At 51.4% G+C, this 18,819-nt stretch overlaps 1 protein-coding gene across 1 annotated transcript in view; it reads right to left on the bottom strand.

Moving 5' to 3' along the window:
- SHANK3 (SH3 and multiple ankyrin repeat domains 3) overlaps window positions 1–18,819 on the bottom strand; it is a 358,709-nt gene that overhangs the window by 123,579 nt on the left and 216,311 nt on the right. Inside the window, exon 14 of the mRNA XM_059816355.1 lies at window positions 18,570–18,571. Within this exon, the coding sequence (XP_059672338.1) occupies window positions 18,570–18,571 (2 nt within the window). The remainder of the gene's footprint in view (window positions 1–18,569; window positions 18,572–18,819) is intronic.

Raw genomic sequence — 18,819 nt, 5'->3', positions numbered from 1 at the left:
CTGTAAGGAGAAGGAGGCAGCACGTGTTCTCAAGGCAGGCTGACGTGCTGTCGGGGAAGGACCCGCACCGCGCACCGGCTCCCTTCCCCGCCGCTGAGGGAGCACCCAGACGACGGCAGCAGGGAGCAACCGCCCGCTCCAGTTTTGCCATGTGCGCAGCTGGGATCCCGCAACGCCTTCCACCGAGGAACGAGGCAAGACAGCAGAGGCCTAAACTGTACCTAAAACATCAGGACAAGTCTTGTGTGTTGCGCCTGGGAACAAGCTGGCACCCGCAACTCTTGCCAACTCGACACGGACATATGAAAAATGGGCAGGGAGGGGTGGGACAGGGAAGAAAGGAGCGCTCCCGTGGAGGCACTGGCACGGCATAGCCCGAGCAGGGCACGACAGTGATGGTGAGCACATCCACCCTCTCCGCCTCATGGCACGCAAAGACACTCTTCAGTGAGAGATATCCCCAGTCCCCTGAGACCCCTGCGAGGGAGGGAGCCCGCTGCCGCTGCGGCACAGCGAGCCCCGCTCAGACGGGCGCCCCGTCCTCCTGGCTCGCTTCTCCCCTCGCTCCTGCCTTTAGGGAGTCCCGTTTCCCCCAGCCCCGTGTACCTGTGCTTCCGTTCCTTCTCCTCCCTCTTCTCCACCCTACTCTGCCTCCTCCTCTTCATCCCCTGCCTCCCTCCACGCATGCACGGACACGTGTACCTTATCTGCAAACACCTGTATCGATCTCATTCCAGATAAAAGAACGGTGACTCGGTGACGGGAGCTGGATTTATGGGCTGTCCGCAGCCCAAAGGCTCGTTCTCTTCCTGACTCCTAAATATAGCTGCCGCCGAGCGCGTGTTTAATGGAGCCGTCACGGAGGCACCAGGGACTGAGGCTGATGGATGGAGAGGAGCGAATCACTTGGAGAGAGGTGTGGAGAGGGAGGCTCTATATTTAGAGAAGTGGGAGCAAGAGGACAGCCGGGTGGGACGGGCTGCGCCCGCGGGGTGGCAGGGCTGCGTCCGGAGACACGCAGCAGCACAGGCAGCCCGCAAAGGACAGGCACAAGCAGGCAAACAGGAACAGGGAATACAAAACGCTGGAAAACTATGGCCTGGAAACCAGGAGGAGCATGCGGACGGGTGCAGGCTGTACTCAAGCTGCTCGGCACACTGCCCATAAAGCACTCTTGTGAAGTTTTTAAAAGGCAATTCTTTCTAGGTAAGTCTGCCTAATACATTAGATAAAAATACAGGCAGATTAACATCCCACGGCTGGCCAAGAGCTGGCTGGATGAGCCAGAGAAAAGGTTCTGGGAAAGAAGCAGCTCTCACGCAAACTGACCGGACAGAGAGCTCTGATGGGCCAGAGCGGACCGAGAAGAAGCTTGGGTGCCATTCCCATGCATCCTCCAGCACCTGGATTGTCCCCATCCTCTCAGGCACCAACACCGGGTTGCAAATAGAAAAAGTAACTCTTTTGCAATGTGAAAATATACCTTTTTGTTTCTACAGAACGTTGGAATTATACTCCTAAATTCTATTTAGGATTTAATTGAATTCAATTTAGTCTTATTAAATGCAAGATTTATGCACCTCTAAGTATTGGCACCAATTCCTCTTTCATCATCTATTTTTGACCGACTGCTCCTGCATCACAACAAGCACCTTAACAGCAGCATTCTCAGAGGTGGGCCGGCAGAAGCACCCCACAGCAGCCAAACAAAGGGCTGGACCTTGCGGCCAACACGCCCCAACAAGCACCCAACAAGCTGATGGTCACCGGCTACGTGCCCTTCGGGCCAGCGCGAGGCAGGTGCCTGCACCGCAGCACTGGGGGAAGAATGACAAGTCATTTTTTGGAAACTGATCTCTTTAATCATCTGATGCAGCAGCAGGGACGTTATGGTTATCACCCAAGAGCTACGTCAAACCACCTGAGAGGTCAAGGTCACAGCAATCTGTAGAGCCATCAGGCAGATAAGGAATTGAGGAAGGGAGATAGCGGTTAGATGCTGTGTGAGTTGAGAAGAGGGTTTAAAATAGAATCTATCTTCTCAGTTGAAATGCCAACTAAAAGCAGTAACACACAAGTCAGAGGAGATGTGGTCTCAGTAAGAGGGAAGGCTGGGGTCTGTATTCGTGCCTTCTCAAGTACACAGACACTTCTTGTGCCAACACACCCACAGAGGAGGCTCGCAGATGCCCTGTCTCAGTTTCAGCAATCCCTTGCGGGAGCACTGATTCATTGCTGCTTGAACCGTCTCATCACCCTGGAAGAGACGCCGTGTTCAGCTGATGCTCTCAGTGAAGCCAGGCAAGTGGCGGGTGGTCTCACCCTCCTGCAGCGGCTGGACCGTGAGCCTGCCCGACGCTGTTCTCGGTGCCAAGGGAGAGCTGTGCTGCTCTGCGAGCACAGCCGCCACCGGGACCGCGGGCAGAAGAACCCTCCGGAGCTGGGAAGGGGTTCGGTGGGAAAGCTGCGGTGCCACAGCACGTCCGAGAAGCGGCGTCTCAGCCCTGGAGCAAGCGAGGTGCTGCAGGGCCCCCCTCCCCGGCTCCCCACCCTGGCACGGGCAGCCGGAGCACTGCTGCCCGTTGGGGATCTCACCCACGCGTCCCAAACCGTGCTCCCCAGCACCTGACTCGGAGTAGGCTGATGAGCAGATGCCATCACAATTAAAGCCTCTTCCAGGCGCCGTGCCAGGCAGCCAATCTGGCTGGGGTGGCCTCAGAGCGCCGGTGATGGAGAGAAGGGGAATGATTTCAGAAGAAGAAATGCTGGACTGTGCTGAGGGGGGAGGACAGGCAGCGCCCGAGGCCAGAGAGGAGCCTGATGCTCCTCCACACAGAGCAGGAGCCGGAGCAGATAAGACGCTGGAGCGCATCGCTTCTGTCGCCAGCTGCGGCGACCGCCGGCCAGTGCTCCCGGGCAGCAGCGGGCCCCGTTTAGGCAGGGGCCCTGCCTGCCGCAGCCATGAGCCTTACTTCAAGCACAAGCAAGCGTGGAAACCCTTGGAGCGTGACTCTTCCCCTTCTCACAGGGCTGCCAGGAGAACGAACTCATTCACGTCCCTGCAGCACCTGGATCTGCTGACTGAAAACAGAGAAGAGCCCAAGAATGCATTTGTGTAGTGATTTTTGGTATTACTGTACTTTGTGCAGAACGGTTAACCGATTTATGCTTTCCCCTTGACTGATCTTTATCCTATGAAGTTCAAGTACAACTTTTCTCTGAGAGCGACTACTTTTAGAAGCCTTGCTATATCATTCCTAGTTTCATACGAGAATTTACATATGAAATGCGATACATTTGGTGAAACTTTGGCCTGCACGAATGCACAGAGGATGTAATTGTATTAGTCCTTCTTGCCCTTAATTTATGAGTTATACTTGCAAGACAATTACGCTTGTTAGAGTTTTTAGCTGATCTGTAACTGAAAAAATGCAAATAAAATGAAAGTCTGCTCTCAAACAACCATGAGTCAGAGAGCAGCATCTGTGCGTTACCTCTCACAGGGACTGAACAGCCAGACTAACAGCCGGAGAGGAGCGGGGAGACGAGTTAAAGCCACAACGCCGAACCAACAAACGCAGCAGAGCAGGGCCCAAGGAGGTTATGTTCAGCAGAAGGTCTCCACAGCTATTCCACGTGGATTTATCCACATCTCTGCAACAAAGGCATGGCCAGAAGTGCCATCCAGGTAGCGGCAGTCGTTTCTGACCGAGCCAGTCCTGCACCAACACCTCCGTGCTAGGACAGACGGGGACTGGAGCAAAGCCATCGCCCTGCTGCCCCGGCAGCCAGCGGCCGGGGTCCTCAGAGCCATAACCCGGCACAGGCCGTTGGGTTCCTGACCCCAGACCGCACACAGCAAACGGGGGACTCGGCAGCGCACGGACCCTACCGGAGCGTGAAGACCTGTGCAAACACCTTCGGTACCGACAGCCTGGGTTACCCTGCCGCGTCTCCACCCACCGCCTGGCACACATCGCCTCCCTCCAGACCGCTCTCCCCTCCGGGGACAGGAGCCATCCGCGTGGCACACGACTCCCCAGGAGCCACCTCCCCATTACGGGGACCACGGCTCTGTTGACGCCGCAGGGGACCGAATTCCTCAGCACAGCCCAGGACAGGCGTTTTCGCTCCAAACACTTGCACAAGTCACTGTCCCACCATTACAGGGACGCTGCTGTTGTCAGCAAGGGAAACTGAGCAAAGCTGCGGGTGGGCACGGCACGCACTCGGTATGCTCCGTCTCCACAGTTTGCAGCGCAGGTGAAATATAAACCCATTTTCAGCGGAGAGCTTCCCATTGAGGGCTACCCTTCCGCTGACGCGCAGTCTGAAACCAGGGCAACTACAGAATCACTACGGTTGGAAAAGACCTGTAAGATCATCAAGTCCTACCATCAACCAACACCACCATGGCCACTACACCAGGAACACCGCCACAGCGTCTCTATGGCACTGCACAGAGGTGCCACCGAGCAGCGTTTGGGTTTTTTTGTTTTTTTTGTTTGTTTGTTTGTTTGTTTTTTTGTGGTTTTTTTTTTTTTTTTTTTTTTTTTTTTTTTACACATTCACGTGGTTTTCCCACCTTCCCGGATCTCTAGGGTTCAGCAAATGGCACGGCAGTGCTTGACACTGCTTCACCCTTTTACCATCTCTGCCTTCAACACTCCGCACATCAGGGTGACATGGCTCAAGGGTCGCACAAGCCCTGACGTTCTGCACATGACAGCACTGAGACTGAGGGGCTTCCTTCTCCTGTGTCTGAACAACAAGCTGGAATAAAAGCATCCTCACTGCGAGCAGTGAAACCTGCGCCAGGTGAAGCAGAGGAGAGAGGTGTTCGTCCATTGCAGCACCGAGGAGCCACCTGCCATGAGACCACGAAGGTCCTGCTGGCCACTGGGCTTTGCTTCGTGCCGAGGAGCAGACAGCTTCAGGGGGACATATCAGCTCTCGCCCCGGACACACGAGGAGGTTACCGAGAAGACAGAGCAAAGCTCTTCACCGAGGTGTATGGCAGGAGCTACCCTCCAGGGGATGTAACATCTCCCTTTTACACCACTGAACCTACACAACCACCTCCACACCTGCCAGCTGCAGCACTCTTACGGGACAAAAGCACTGACGTCGTATTTATGCTTCTCATCTTTGCCCTCTGCAGACAGAGCCAATGGCCCCACGACTTCCAGGGAAAGCTGCCTGCAGAAGCCTTTCACGCGGACAATCCAGCTCACCGACACACGCCCGGTGCTGACCCGCGCCAACAGGCTGAATTCTTTGTCCCCATGCACACGGGTAGAACTGCAGCCCTCCTATGAATGTGGCGTTGCATCTGTTCTCAACGGAAAGATGACACCACAGAGAGGAACAGTCACACCAAAAATTGGGTGTTTCTAGTAGAGTAAGGCCTCCAAAGTCAAAAGGGTCACACTGAAGACACGATGGTGGTCAGGCCTGGGGACTGTTTAGTGCCCGCAACCCTCAGGGCAGCCTGCACTGAAGTTGTGGCTATGAGCTGGATCGTAACCAAAGCCTGCAATGTCCTTCCTGGAGTTCCCACAGTATGTGGATGCCAACACTGCCAAGCTATCCGAGGGTGGCATACCTTATAAATGAAGGGGTTCATCTGGCAAAAAGGAAAAAATAGGAATGCCTCTGGAGTATGCTCTTTTGCCCACAGTATCTGATTTTCTTGAGTCCTGACCCAAAGGCTTAGCTTAACTAGACCTTCGAGGGGCAGTCAGGACCACCACAGCAAGGTACGTAATGAGAATTCACGTTCTTCCGTGGATTCTGGTACTAGGTCTATTTTTAGAGGCGCAGGCTTTAGCAGGGGTAGGAAGTGCCAGATGGCCGTAGCGGGGTCTGCTATGACCTCACTGATGGACAGGGTCACTTTAACAGAAGCTATATGGTGACGGACATCCAAGAGCACATATGTTCACGCTGCTCAGAGCGCGCAAAGATGCGGGAAACCCGACATCCTGCTGAAGAGGCCCTGAAATGATATTCAGTAGTCCCCACAGAGAGGGAGAGCAGTCCTCCCATGAGGGAATCACGCCTCTGTGACAAGCTGCTCTTCGAAGAGTGCTGGCCCAACGCCCAGCCAAGAGAGGGGATCACAAAGAGTAAAGAGGGGAAGCTGGCAAGTGAGATTTGTCCCCCTGCAAACGCTCATTGCCAAGCTAGGAAACCCACCGGCAGCACAACCAACCTGGGTCTTGGTGCCAGCTACGGAGAACGGAGATGCTGGAGACAGGGGCACCCACTGGGCCACTGAGGACGGTGACGCGAGTGCAGGAATTACAGCCAAGCAAGTTTGGGGAGGATGGTTGGTGTTTCCGTCTGCCAGCCCTCAAACACTGCACTCCTGCTGCAGGAGGAGAATTGGGACTGGCACCAAAGATTGGGCTGCTCTCATTCTCCACAGTGACTTAAAAGACTTCCCAGGCGGGAAGGGTCTGGAGGAAGACCTTTCAGGAGGATGATTTCGGGAGGCTTTGCATGCTGGCAAACAGCAGCGGTCACTGCAGATGCTCGGAACAAAGAATGTGCTAGGAAGGCTTCATTTTTCCCCCTCATCATTATCTTGCTAACCTAAGGAACACGACCTCCTCGGATTTGCCTAACCTCCTTTTGGAGCCTTTAGTCTGCGCAATCTGCGGCAACGAGACCCACAACTGCACGCCGCGTGGAAAAAGTTCATTTTGTGGCGTTAACCTTGGTGCCTGATTTCACCGACTGTCCCGTAATTCTCACGTTTAGCCAAACAGTAAATCGCTCAACTTCTCCATGCTTTTTCAGACTCCCATTGTATTCTCCTGACAACCTCCCCACACTTGTCTCTTTTTTAATGCAGCCTCTCCTCATCTGGAAGGTCCTGTGGCCCACCACTGGCAGTTTCCATCTGCTGTAGAACCTGCCTGCTCATTTCTATCCTTTGCTTTTTACCCTTCAACCGGGTTTTTTTAAAGCAGACTTTGAGAAAGCCTGCTTAACAGCTTTCTGAAAGCCCTGGTACACTGTCCTGATCCTTGTCCCAGTGCTTGCTGACTACTGCAAAGACTTGCAGGACAAGTGGACTTGCCCCTAAAAAGGCTTTAAAATGAGGAAGAGTCAATAAAATATTGCTTTATTCTAGTTTTCACTAATTTGCGAGATGATAAAAAAAATAAAATATCAGACTTACTGGTCTTGATATCCTGGCAGTGGTACTTCTCTACTACAATAATGAAAATTACTGCAGCTAAGGCTAAATTCTTTAAGCAAGCCTTCTTTTTTTCCCCCTCATACACAGAAAAGATGATGCATACTGACTGTGTAGTTTTTATTCTAGTGGTAACTACAGGAGATGCCGAACAACAACTATGAGAGATGAGCACCTTAAAATTAGCAGTTCTAGGCAAGCGTTCTTAGCCAGGATCTTCTAAAGGTCTCGCTGACGATCCCTCTGGAATAACGTTTTCGGTAAGCCCTGCAACACAGAGCAAGTAACCGAGGAGCAGAAGAAAGCTGAGCCAGTGGCAAGTGTTTCAAGGATGAGTGAGGACGACTCTTGTAGTTATGGCGTGAAAGACTGACACTGATCTTGAGGCAGATGTTAAACCCAATAAGAACTTGATTATTTAATCATTTGATTCGGTTGCCAATTTTGACAGTACTTAAATGGGTCACCTGGAACCTACCAGCCATGCTGTATAGTGTTTTACCTTTGGAGCACGTATCACAAACCAATTACTGGGTTGCCTAAGGGAAACCGAACCGTAACCAACGCTCCGCACCTTACAGTGAGATACCCGTCCCGAGCAGGACACCCGCGCTCCCTGCGCGGTTGACGGCAAGACAAGCATGACCAAAGGCCTCCAGACTCGGACCCCTCTAATTTGAACTTGAGCTGCCCGAACCAAAAAGCTTCCTGGAGCAAATTTCAAGGGCATTTTCACACACAGACACGCACACACGTTGGGATTCAGACTGTCCAGCCAGCTCTGAGGACGGGCACCGAATTAAGAGGCCTCCACTGTTCACCAGCTGCCCAGCAGCCCAAAGCTGCCCAAACACTTGTTGCAAGCTCCAGAGGATAAGAAATGAAAAAGTTCACGGAGAAAAGCAGGGAACTAGATATAGGAAGGATTTGTATCCATTGCTTTTAAGACCGTTGAGCTACCGAAACAATGGGAAGTGTATAGTGCAAAAGAGCACCGAAAGATAACAGCAACTAATAATGACACAGTTGCTTAAAAAAAAAGACAGAAATTCTAACTCAATAATACCAAACACAGTGCCAGAAATGAGTAGGACATAAATCAGCCTGAAACAAAAATGATCAGAAGACACTAACTACGGCAACTTCCATAGCATCAACAGACCGGCAGAAAATTTACAGAGCTGGAAACAACCAGCCTGTGGTCAAGCATTCAGATGGCAATAAAAAGGACTGACTTCTGTCAAGAATACTAGAATAAGGTACAGGTAAGCCCGAGTCCGCCGTGCGCAGCCTAGTGCTTTGCTGAAACAAGAGAGTGGCACAATTCGGAATTATTCCGTTTAGAGCCTACAGCCAGCATCTCCTCTCCTCCCAGGCTACCAGAAGCAGCAGTGCAAATCTTTGTTCCAGGGAGCCTCTTGCTCTTTATGCTCTGCACTGTCAATAAAAACATTCTGCTGAGTCCTAATGCTTTCTGCAGGAGGCCAAATAGCCATGGTGTGGGGTTTTTTTTTCTAAATTAAGTAATGCTACAGACTTTGTTTTTCTTCTACAGACCTAAACAAATCAGCCCAGGAGAAACCACTTTAAGCAACTGCTTTTTTTGTAGTTCAAATTCCCTTGCATTCCGAACAGTTCAAATGTCAGCCTAAAAGTGCTTTAAGCACATCCTCACTCCTTGGAGACATAGTGCAAGTGAGATAAACGGGCTAAGAGTGCCGAGGCATTGATAAGGGAAATCTTGGTACTTAGTCTGGTCCTCGACACACCCTGCTTGACATCAGTACTCTTATACCCATCGCCTGAAGGAACATGGGTGTTCAGTTCATGCCCAGAACATCTGTAGTACCTAAACCCGCCACTAAACTGCTCAGGATACAGGTACGGTTTTGGTGCTAAGCGGTCAAAAGAGTGTGAAGCGTGCTGTTATCAGCAATGTTAACGAAAAGTGAATCTGGAGAGAATCTAATGTCAAAACTTTCAAGTTCCCAATTTGGGAAGGGGAAAAATCAGCAAATCTAATAGATAATAGCTTTAAAACAGAAGAAGCACCTTGGGATATTCATAACACTGACCTTTATTCTTGACCGCAAGAGGAAGCTGCAGCAGATTGATTAGGACAGAGGAGTTCAGAGAAACAAAGGGGATGAAGGTTAAAGGCAGCACAGCCAGAGAGGAAGCCTAACATAAGCAGCAAGATAATGGAGACGGGATCGGGCTTGGAAGGAAGTCAGAAAAGCGGAAGAGAAATCGGGAGGATTTTTAAAATGCCGGTATAGAGCAGCGGGGCACTCGTTCCCACCCTGTGCACGATGAGCGATGCACGTTGGCGGGGAAAGCAGCTCTGCTTGGAAGGCTGGACGGTGCAGCAGGCCCGGGGGAGATGAGAGGTTATCTCAGCTCTTGGAAGATGGATTTAATTTGCGTGCTCTTCCAGCGGCAGCTGGCTGGCCGTGGCAATCAACGCTCCGTAATCTACAGCTCTATTGTTCCCAGGGCTTCAGCCGTTGCTGCACGTGCTCCCGCGTGTTCATGTGCTGCATGCATAACTCCAGCCGGGACGGCAGTCGGCTGCAGAAGGCTCAACACGCACTTTCTAGCTGCAGATGAGGAAATTCTGATTTCCCGTTCGGTCAGGGAATTGTCACCTTACGAGCGGCCAAATGGGAAGAGTCATCTCTCTCCAGCCTTTTACTGTGGTAAAAGCAGACACATTTCTTTCCTGTTAACAAGCAAGCTGCTTTAGGCTGCAGATCTACTCTTACCACCACTCTCCGTGTGGAAGTAAACGGCTGTAAGGATAGTGCAGGAGATTGTGTCAAAGGCTTTGATAAAAGCCAAGGTGTACAACAACCACCGGCCTCTCCTTGTGCACAGAGCCAGCCACCCCAATGCAGAAGGCCATCAAGCGTGCCAGGCACGATTTGTCCATGGTAAATCCATGCTGGTCGTTCCATGCTTTTGCTCCCCCGCTTCCCTCGCTCCCCTTGTCCCAAGCTCGGGGCTTTCTTCAGGTTGCCTGTCCACCCGGGTGAAGTCTGAGCACTGAGTGCCCGCTGGCTGGGTCACGGACGATGACTTTGTGGCCAGCAGGCCAAGAAGGGTTCCAGCTCAGTTCACGATGAAGTCTTTCCCCGGGACCATGGAGCGTACAGGCTAAAGGAGGGGACTGAACTCAAAGTCAGAAGGTGAAACGCAGAGAGTCGCAGCAGGGCGCTTCACAGCACTTGTGCTGCTCCCAGCGTGCGAGCTGTCACTCGGTGTCCTCTGAGAAAAGCCACCCCCGAGCTTGTCACCAAGCGCACGCGCTCGTCACGCAGCACCGAGGTGCAGATCCACTCCCCAGCGCAGCTGCAGTGGAGCGTTCGCACGTCCAGCTTCTCGCTGATCGTTCTGCAACGCCACATCGAAGAGCTGGAAAAGTAGAAGAGGGACCGTCCTTCCCGCAGGGGCTCTCGGGACGGTGCTCCAGCTCCCGAGGCTGGGCTTGCGCCGCTGTGACTCCCGACCTGCTGCTCCCAGGCAGATGCCTCCTTAGGAGCTCCTTCCCCCCAAGCAGGGAGCTCAAAAAACCCACTCAGGAAAGCCGCAGCGTGCAGAGTCGGCGCTCACCGCTCAGCCAGAGCTTCTCCTTTCCAGCCTCGGGAAGTTTAGCTGACTGAATGTTTTCATTTCCTGCTGTCCATACTTCCTCTCCTAGTACAGTCTTTCTTCAAAAAGCAAGGTATTTGTCAAAAGCAATGATTGCTAAGTTACAACAAGGCACATGGGTGCTACATGCGAACCCCTACAACCAACGAGACCGAACCCATACAAACGGCCACAGGGGACACCAACAGCATCTCAGCTGGAGAACTACAACTCCATGCCATGGCTCTACAGACCATCCAGCATCCCTGTGGATGAGGCTATATCCCCCGTTACTTCAATACCCCCCCAGTCTCACTTTAGGATAGAGTTCTCCAGAGGAGGATCACCGTCAGTCGAGGCAGACCCCGTAACGTACAGGAAAAGAAAAGAGAAGGTAGAATAGATAACTCGTGCCTTCACATGCAGGACAGACAGAGATAAAGTTATGAAATGGGTACCATAACAAAACAAGCCGACCTCCCCAAAGGCTGGTGCAGACCTCCAGGAGGGAGACGATCAGTTCGCTGCAGGAAATTAGAGAGCGGTATTTCATTAAGGTACCAAAATCCTCCACAATCCTCCTCCTCCTCTCCAACCTACGCATTTGCATCACCTGAGGTTGGCATCAGAGACGAGTGAAGAACAACAGTGCCCTCTACCAAAAGAAACAGCCAACGACTTCTGCAACCTCCCGTCCCGAGCCCAAGCAGCAGGACAGAAACAGCCCTGCTCTCCAAAGGAAGGCAGGCTCCGGCTGGGCTCTGGACAACATGGTCCGGGTTCAGACCTCAGGGGCCAAGCGTGTGCACCACCACTTCCTCCTCCTCAGCGGTGATGGGCTCTGGTGCCTCCCATGTACCAGGCTGGAAAAGACTTCTGACTCTCTTACACAACATGGGAATGGATGATTCAGGAACTGCAACACTAGTAATCATTTCTTTTAAATCCCATTGTTATACCGTCTGCTCTTCCAACATCTACGCTGGCCACCAGGAGAGACGGCGAGGGGATCGGCCCAGCCAGCAAGATGCTCTCGCTATTGGACTGGTAAATAATTTGAAGTACTCAACAGTTGTTATTGCAATTTCTTACACGAGAAACTCATTTCTTGATCAAAAGGTGATTCAAGCTCCTAATTCTTTCTTTAGAAAGCCTTTCCACAATGGGAAGAAGTGGTAACACTGCCAGCACCTCCACTGCTACCCGCAGGTGCCAAGGAAGTAACTAATACATCCCCGTCATACGAGGGGGGTGTATTCCACCCTTAAAATTATTTTTCTTTTCTCAGAAAAAGAAGAAATGTCGAAGACTAAGGACACTAGGAACTCGGTTCATACGGTTTCATCTATTAGTAACTTAGATGCTACGATGATGGAAATCTTGCCGCAAATAAACGGGCAGACAAGAAGCAGTAAGGAGAGGTCTCTGCCACACAAAACAGATGGTTCCCTGGACACCACTGACTCCCACATCCTTCTACAGGAATCAAAGCAAGGCAAAAAGGAAAAGACCCGATAAAGAAGATACTCGTGCCACAGTTACTGCGCACCCAGGATCAGCCGTAGCTCTCAGTCGGTCCCAGCCTCCCACAACACGCTCTCCACAGCCCCGACCGCAGCCGGTGTCGGCGCCTTCTCGGTCTGCATGGCTGCACCCCTGTGTCTCCCCGTGCCGAAGACCTGCCCACCCTTCGAGAACCCCTACCCCGGAGAGCGGGCGTATCTGCAGCGCACCCACCTCCTGGTCCTGGAAGGGTCTGAACCGGGGCACTGCCGGAGCATCCCCGGTCTCGGCTGCGTCAGAGGGAGGAGACAGCTGCACGTCCCGGAACGGCGGGGAAGCAGCCGCAGGAGAACCCAGGGCCCGTGTGTCTGCAAGTGCTCTTCAACCCACCGGTTCAGACACAGCCTAATTAAGTTTGCAAAGAGCTTCCCTACATTTCTCTCCACAAAGGCAGACTTGTACGTGGAAGCAGATAAACAGCACAGAATGTTTCCTCGAGGAGACGGTACAGCATCTCTCCAAACACACACCTCTTGAGAGAGGCAAAGAGTAGCAAGGTGATACCCAACAATCTTGGGTTTCTACCAAGGCCCGGTTCCAGGGTTGCAGTGCACGGGGGAGCTTATGCTCCATTCTCACACCTTCTCTCAGTCCGCGGACGAGTCACTGTGACAACAGGCTGCTCGTGCATATGCATCGAAGCATTTGGCACATTCTGTTTCACACACCCAAACTTGTCCTTTGATTTGTGGGTGTCGCTTCCCGAGATATCAGTGAGCTTTGTACAGCAGGTGAGGTCTGTTCCACCACCGCGATCAGGCGGGAGAGACAGTCAGGATCTGCCGCAAAAGGTGATTTTGAAAAATGCAAGGGAGTGAGGGTCAGGGGAGAGACACACAATAGCTTAGCGCGAAATAAGCCCGAACTTGCTGCTGACACTACCACAGGACTGCCACATTTCAAGGTATAATAAGTAAATGCGCATTTTACAGTGCCTACAACCTATCCCAAACAGCTCTTTTGTCTTAACTACAGGTACCAGATGTTCCTCTGCAATTTTAACCAAAGCTGCAGGTCCTTCTCCCAACATTTCCCCGGACCACAGACTCAGGACTACCCTGTCATTAACCCAAAGCAAGAATGAGTTGCGTTCAAAGCGGAGGCGCAGCCGTTCCAGTGCCAACTTCAGCAGAAAGTTGTCCAACAATTGACAAACTAGGTCCTGAAAAATGAATACTCATATTTAATTTCATATATTGCAAATACTCCCTAATGATATTACTGAGATTTCTGTGTGCAAGCTTAGCATGTACAGAGTCCCAGCCCTACGAGCCGTTACTCAATTCCCATCCAAGAAGGGATCCCACCGTTGAGGCTTCGGTTCCTCACCGAGTGCACAGAGGCTGCCCACATTTTGAACTTCTCTTACTAGAGCAGCCCAGCTCCCAACAGCAAGTGTGTGCACACAAGGAGAACAAGACCGACATGAATCCAGCTTCCTATGGACAGTGATCGGAATGACAATCAATCCCAGATCAGATGTTAACAGCTCCTCGTTCCATAGCACTAATGCCTCCCACGCACTGGAAATGCCTTGTACGAGACATCCCAGGCTCACGTCTGCCGCGTTCGCAGACACATGATGCTACAGTCATCTCCTGAACCACTAATATGCCTCCTCTTGTTGTTTCAAGAAGTAAAATGGTAGCGTGTAACTACCGAGAAGATCTTCCATTAAGTGCAAGATCCTGCATTTTATCCTACTGAATTTCATCCTATTTCTGTTACACCAGCTCATCCAGCTCTGAAAGTAAAATGTTCTCATCTCATACGACATCATAATATTAACAGCACATTCCAGTTTTCTTTTGGCCACAGCTATTAGCGAAAGCATTTAATAGGTGAAATCGTTAATCAGCTAGTGACAGATGACAAATTTCCAGTGCTCCCCCACATTTCCTCCAACTTTACTAATAATTTCCCATGTGACACTGTCCTGAAAACCAAGCAAGCTGGAACAACGGCATTTCCTTAGCTAACACAGTCAATCAATCTCCTTTAGCACAAAAACATTCCTGGATAAACACCGTTCTGTCCTACCCCTTTTCCCATCATTAAGGTTGGAAAAGACCTGTCAGATCATCAAGTCCAACCATCAACCCAACCCCACCACACCCACTAAACCATGTCCCGCAGTGCCACGTCCACACGTTCCTTTAACGCCTCCAGGGATGGTGACTCCACCACCTCCCTGGGCAGCTTATTCCAGTGCTTCACCACTCTCTCAGGAAAGACATTTTTCCTAATATCCAGCCTGAACCTCCCCTGGCCCAACTTGAGGCCATTTCCTCTAGTCCTGTCACTTGTCCCTTGGGAGAAGAGACCAACACCCACCTCACCACAACCCCCTTTCAGGCAGTTGTAGAGAGCGATGAGGTCTCCCCTCAGCCTCCTCTTCTCCAGACTGAACACCCCCAGCTCCCTCAGCCGCTCCTCATCAGACTTGTGCTCCAGACCCCTCACCAGCTCCGTCGCCCTTCTCTGGACACGCTCCAGCACCTCAATGTCCTTCTTGTAGTGAGGGGCCCAAAATTAAACACAGGATTCGAGGGGTATTCCATTTACGTCACTACCTTTTTCTTCTTTATCAAATATAAAAATCTAGACTCTATCCTTATTGCCAGGGTATCTTACACCATCATTTTCCAAAGCAATGTAAAAGCCTATGTTTTTGTCCCGTCTGTTTCTGCACAGTCCATGCATCACACACCCTTCCAACCCTCAGCTTTATCATTACCTCTACCTTTCCTTAACGCACACACGTGCTGCTCTGTCCTGTTCGCTCCCGTAACAGCTGCTGCACTGACCACACTGCTTGGCTCAGGCTCTCCCCCTCTGCACTCATCAGCTGGCATTTGTATTCCAAATACCTCAGCCTTATCTTACTGGCCACTGTCAATTCCATCGGCAGAGAAGACAGCCTCTTCTCAGAGCAGCCTGCCTGCTCTGCGGTTGGCTTTCACCTGTCCACTCGCCTCCTCTCTCGTGCTCCTTTAGGCAAAGATATGTCAACGTCTATCTGATTTTCCTCCTCTTGTACTAAAACCAGCAATGCAGAATCACCCCGCCTCATTTCTTGGTTTAAAGCCACTTTGATTTCTGAGGGACCAGACGTTTGGGTAGAGTCGCTTCACCGAGCGCTCCTTCTCTCAATGCTTTCAGTGGCTGAATAGCAGGTGATTTACCAGCACCGGGAACCCCCCCACTCCATGTGCCGGGGGCACCACCACGCCAGGCAAAGGGCTTTAGCTCTAGCACACGCCACAGGGGCACGTGCCTCCCTCCCTCGTTGATGGTGCACGTCAGGCAGCTCGTGCTCAGCGACCTGGTGCCCTCTAAACCCTGGGCTACGTGGTCCTTGGGGACATGCTGAGGAGGAGAGGAAGGAGAACGGGAGGTAGACGTACATATGGGCTGGACAAGCTGAAAAACAGTCACCGACAAACAACCTCTTTTTCTGTTTCGTTTTAGTCAGAGCCCTACATGCACTCACACCATGAAAGATCATCTTCCTACATCACTTGGACACAGATGTGCCGGCTCTCAGGTACTTGTACAAGTGCTGCCCGCCCATGGTACCTGTCATGTCCCCTGGTGACACTGCGCAGCATCTCTGCAAGCGTGAATGAAGCTCCAAGTGGCCGCTCAACAAGCGGGAGCGGGAGCGCAGTCCCTCCGGTCCCAAGCTCCACCGGTGCCTCCACTCAGGCAGACAAAGACAGTCCTGTGCAGAATCACACGAAGCAGCCTGAGGTCTGAGGGGAGGCACACCCACTGCCCAAAGGCAGGTCTACGCACCGTAATCTCACAATGGATCCAGGGACATTTGACTAGCCGGTGTTTGCATGCCGGTTCTCACACCCACAGATCTCAGACTACCACCAGCTGTGAGGACCACCTGATGAGCTTGATCCTATCTTGGCAGACAGACAAGGGCTGTTTCAACCACATGGAAGGCACAGAAAGATTAATTCCCTGAATCCAACAGAAATGTCACACCACTTTAAGCAGAATATAAGGTATGGTGTTAGAGGAGGTGCAGACAGGCATAAAAGTGTGTAATGAAGTGATGGGATTAATAACTAGAACTTGGATCTCCTCTCAGGATGTCAGGGTGACACAAGAAGGATCATCTCTGTCGGAAGATGGGCAAAAGCAGAGATCTCCGACTCAGTAGGGCTGGAAGAAATACATTTAGAACATGCAGAAAGTTTGAGTTATTTACCAAAGAAACTCTGTTTAGGCCCCAATGGATTCCAGTCCCACAGACAGGAGATATCTAAGGAGACCCTCACTGGCAAGTGAGAAACGTTAAGTTTCTGCCTTGGGGCCTGTAACAGAGGTGGGCAACTGGACATCTTCCTTCGGCGTCAACAAGCACCACAGCGTCTACGAACTGGGACCTGGGAGGGACGTGCTGACCCAGAGGCACCCTTAGAGGAGAACTTGGCTCATTTAGGTAGATCAATATGCAGCTCGTGGCCTTTTCCCTCAAAGCATGAAAAGACATGCAGGTTGAAGGAACATCCTAATACCATCTCCAAAATGTCAACCCTGAAAGTTGCTCTCTCTGAATTTCAATGAAGATCGCAATGAATTTCCTGAACTGCTCTCATCCTTGTCACAGTCACCTTCAATCTGTTCCAACAAGAGCCTAGTCAGGTATCCGCCATGCAGCCCCCCTACTTTCCTCAATCAATAAACACAGTTGGAGATGTCTGCAAGTCTGATGTGGCTTCGTTCCCCAGCAAAGCATAGTCAGGCCAAAACCTTTCCACCAGTGCACAGCCCAATCAGCGATACTTAAACTCACAAGATAGACACTTCTCTTTCTTTGATCTTGATGAGAAGTGGCAGAGCAACATCATGTCCATGCAGCTAAACTCTTCTGTGCACAAACATCATGGCCTTATCCAAACTACCTTCTGCAAACAATCTGTACCTGAAAATTGTGCCTGAGCTTTGTCTGGAAAAGTAAAAGTCGGCAAAAGCCAAAACCACGCTGGGGGACATGCCAACAACTAAACAGTATGGACAACTGGAGGAAAATGCTCATACCTCTGCTCCAGCTGTAGTGTCTAAGCACCATCTGTTTTTCACATTTCACTATACAACTTCAATTTAACCCAAACACGTAACATTCTCCAAGGCGGCACCCAGCAAACATGAACTCCTAGATACAGGAAGGGCTTATAAACCACGAGGATTAGTCTATTCTCTTTTTTATTTAGCATCACAAAAGGACAGGGCAAACAGCCCCTGCACACTGAAATGGCTCCAGAGTACAGCTCCAAAGCAGCACGAGAGGGAGGAAGGTGGAACCTTCACAGTGGAAGTCCCAACTCGTCAGCCCTAACAACCCCTAAAAAAGGAGGAATATCCCATTCAGGTCTTCACTGTCATCAAGTGTTTCCCGTCAACACAACAGAAACACATCTGCTTCACTTCCAATGGGGCCCGAGTACAGCCGAGTTCACACCACCGCGCTCAGACAGGAGCCCTCTCCGGCCAGGAGCGCGCGAAGGCAGGGGTGACCAGCGCAGTAAGATGAAGCACTTCGGAAGATAATTTGAAGGCAGAATACGAATGAGCACCGGGAACACAAGCTGGAACTGCAGCCTGGAGAGCTAACAGCTGAAGCAAGTCAGAGGTGGGGGGAGAAAAGCTTTGCTGCTTAGACCCTGCAGCGTGCAGGTTCGTAGTGCTACCGGCGGAGCTCCCCTCCCACTGCACCCACCACGGCCACGAGGCCAGGTCCCAAAGGCACCGAACACTATCCACAGGGACTGACGTGCAAGTGTCCCCGGGCACACGTGACCTGCCACCACCTCATCACAGCCCACACCGAGATAGTGGCCCACTTACGGAATCGAAGCATCCCGGTAAGGAGCTTGAGGGTGCAAACATGTACATTTAAAACTCTCAGGAAGGACTGGGATTAGAGCAAAGAAAAGACTTTGTAAGTGGGTTCGGGCTTCCAGAAACTAATTAAAACTAGCTGTTGTGTAAAACAAGAGAACGGTATTTTACTGATTTTCATTTCTCTTCCACAGCTTTGTTTCCAACTTTGCAATCAAGGTTTAACTCTCACCAGAATCCAGCTGTGGGAATTTTAAAGCTCATTTAATATGCAAAGTGGACTTCACTGAATCGGTCAAATCAGGGCCACTTCTCTCCTACGTAATACATTGGGGGGAAAAAAAAAAATCCAGATGTTCTCTTCAGTTGCTTCACAGTGGGACAAGTTCAGGTTTGCCAGAAGTGTTTCCCACCCAGTCCTCAGGCTGGGAGAGGAACGCTGCCCGGGCAGCTGTCAGTGGCAAGGGGTAAGCTGTGGGGATGTACCCCACAACAGCAGGAGACCCATTAAGTCACAGTGACCTCCAAGAACACCGTACTGTTTGGCACGTGCAATCCGC

Source organism: Gavia stellata, chromosome 4 (assembly GCF_030936135.1).
Source record: "Gavia stellata isolate bGavSte3 chromosome 4, bGavSte3.hap2, whole genome shotgun sequence".
In the NCBI taxonomy this organism is placed as follows: Eukaryota; Metazoa; Chordata; class Aves; order Gaviiformes; family Gaviidae; genus Gavia; species Gavia stellata.
Note: the sequence above shows the minus strand (reverse complement) of the source record. Positions and strands in the feature narration are given on the sequence as shown.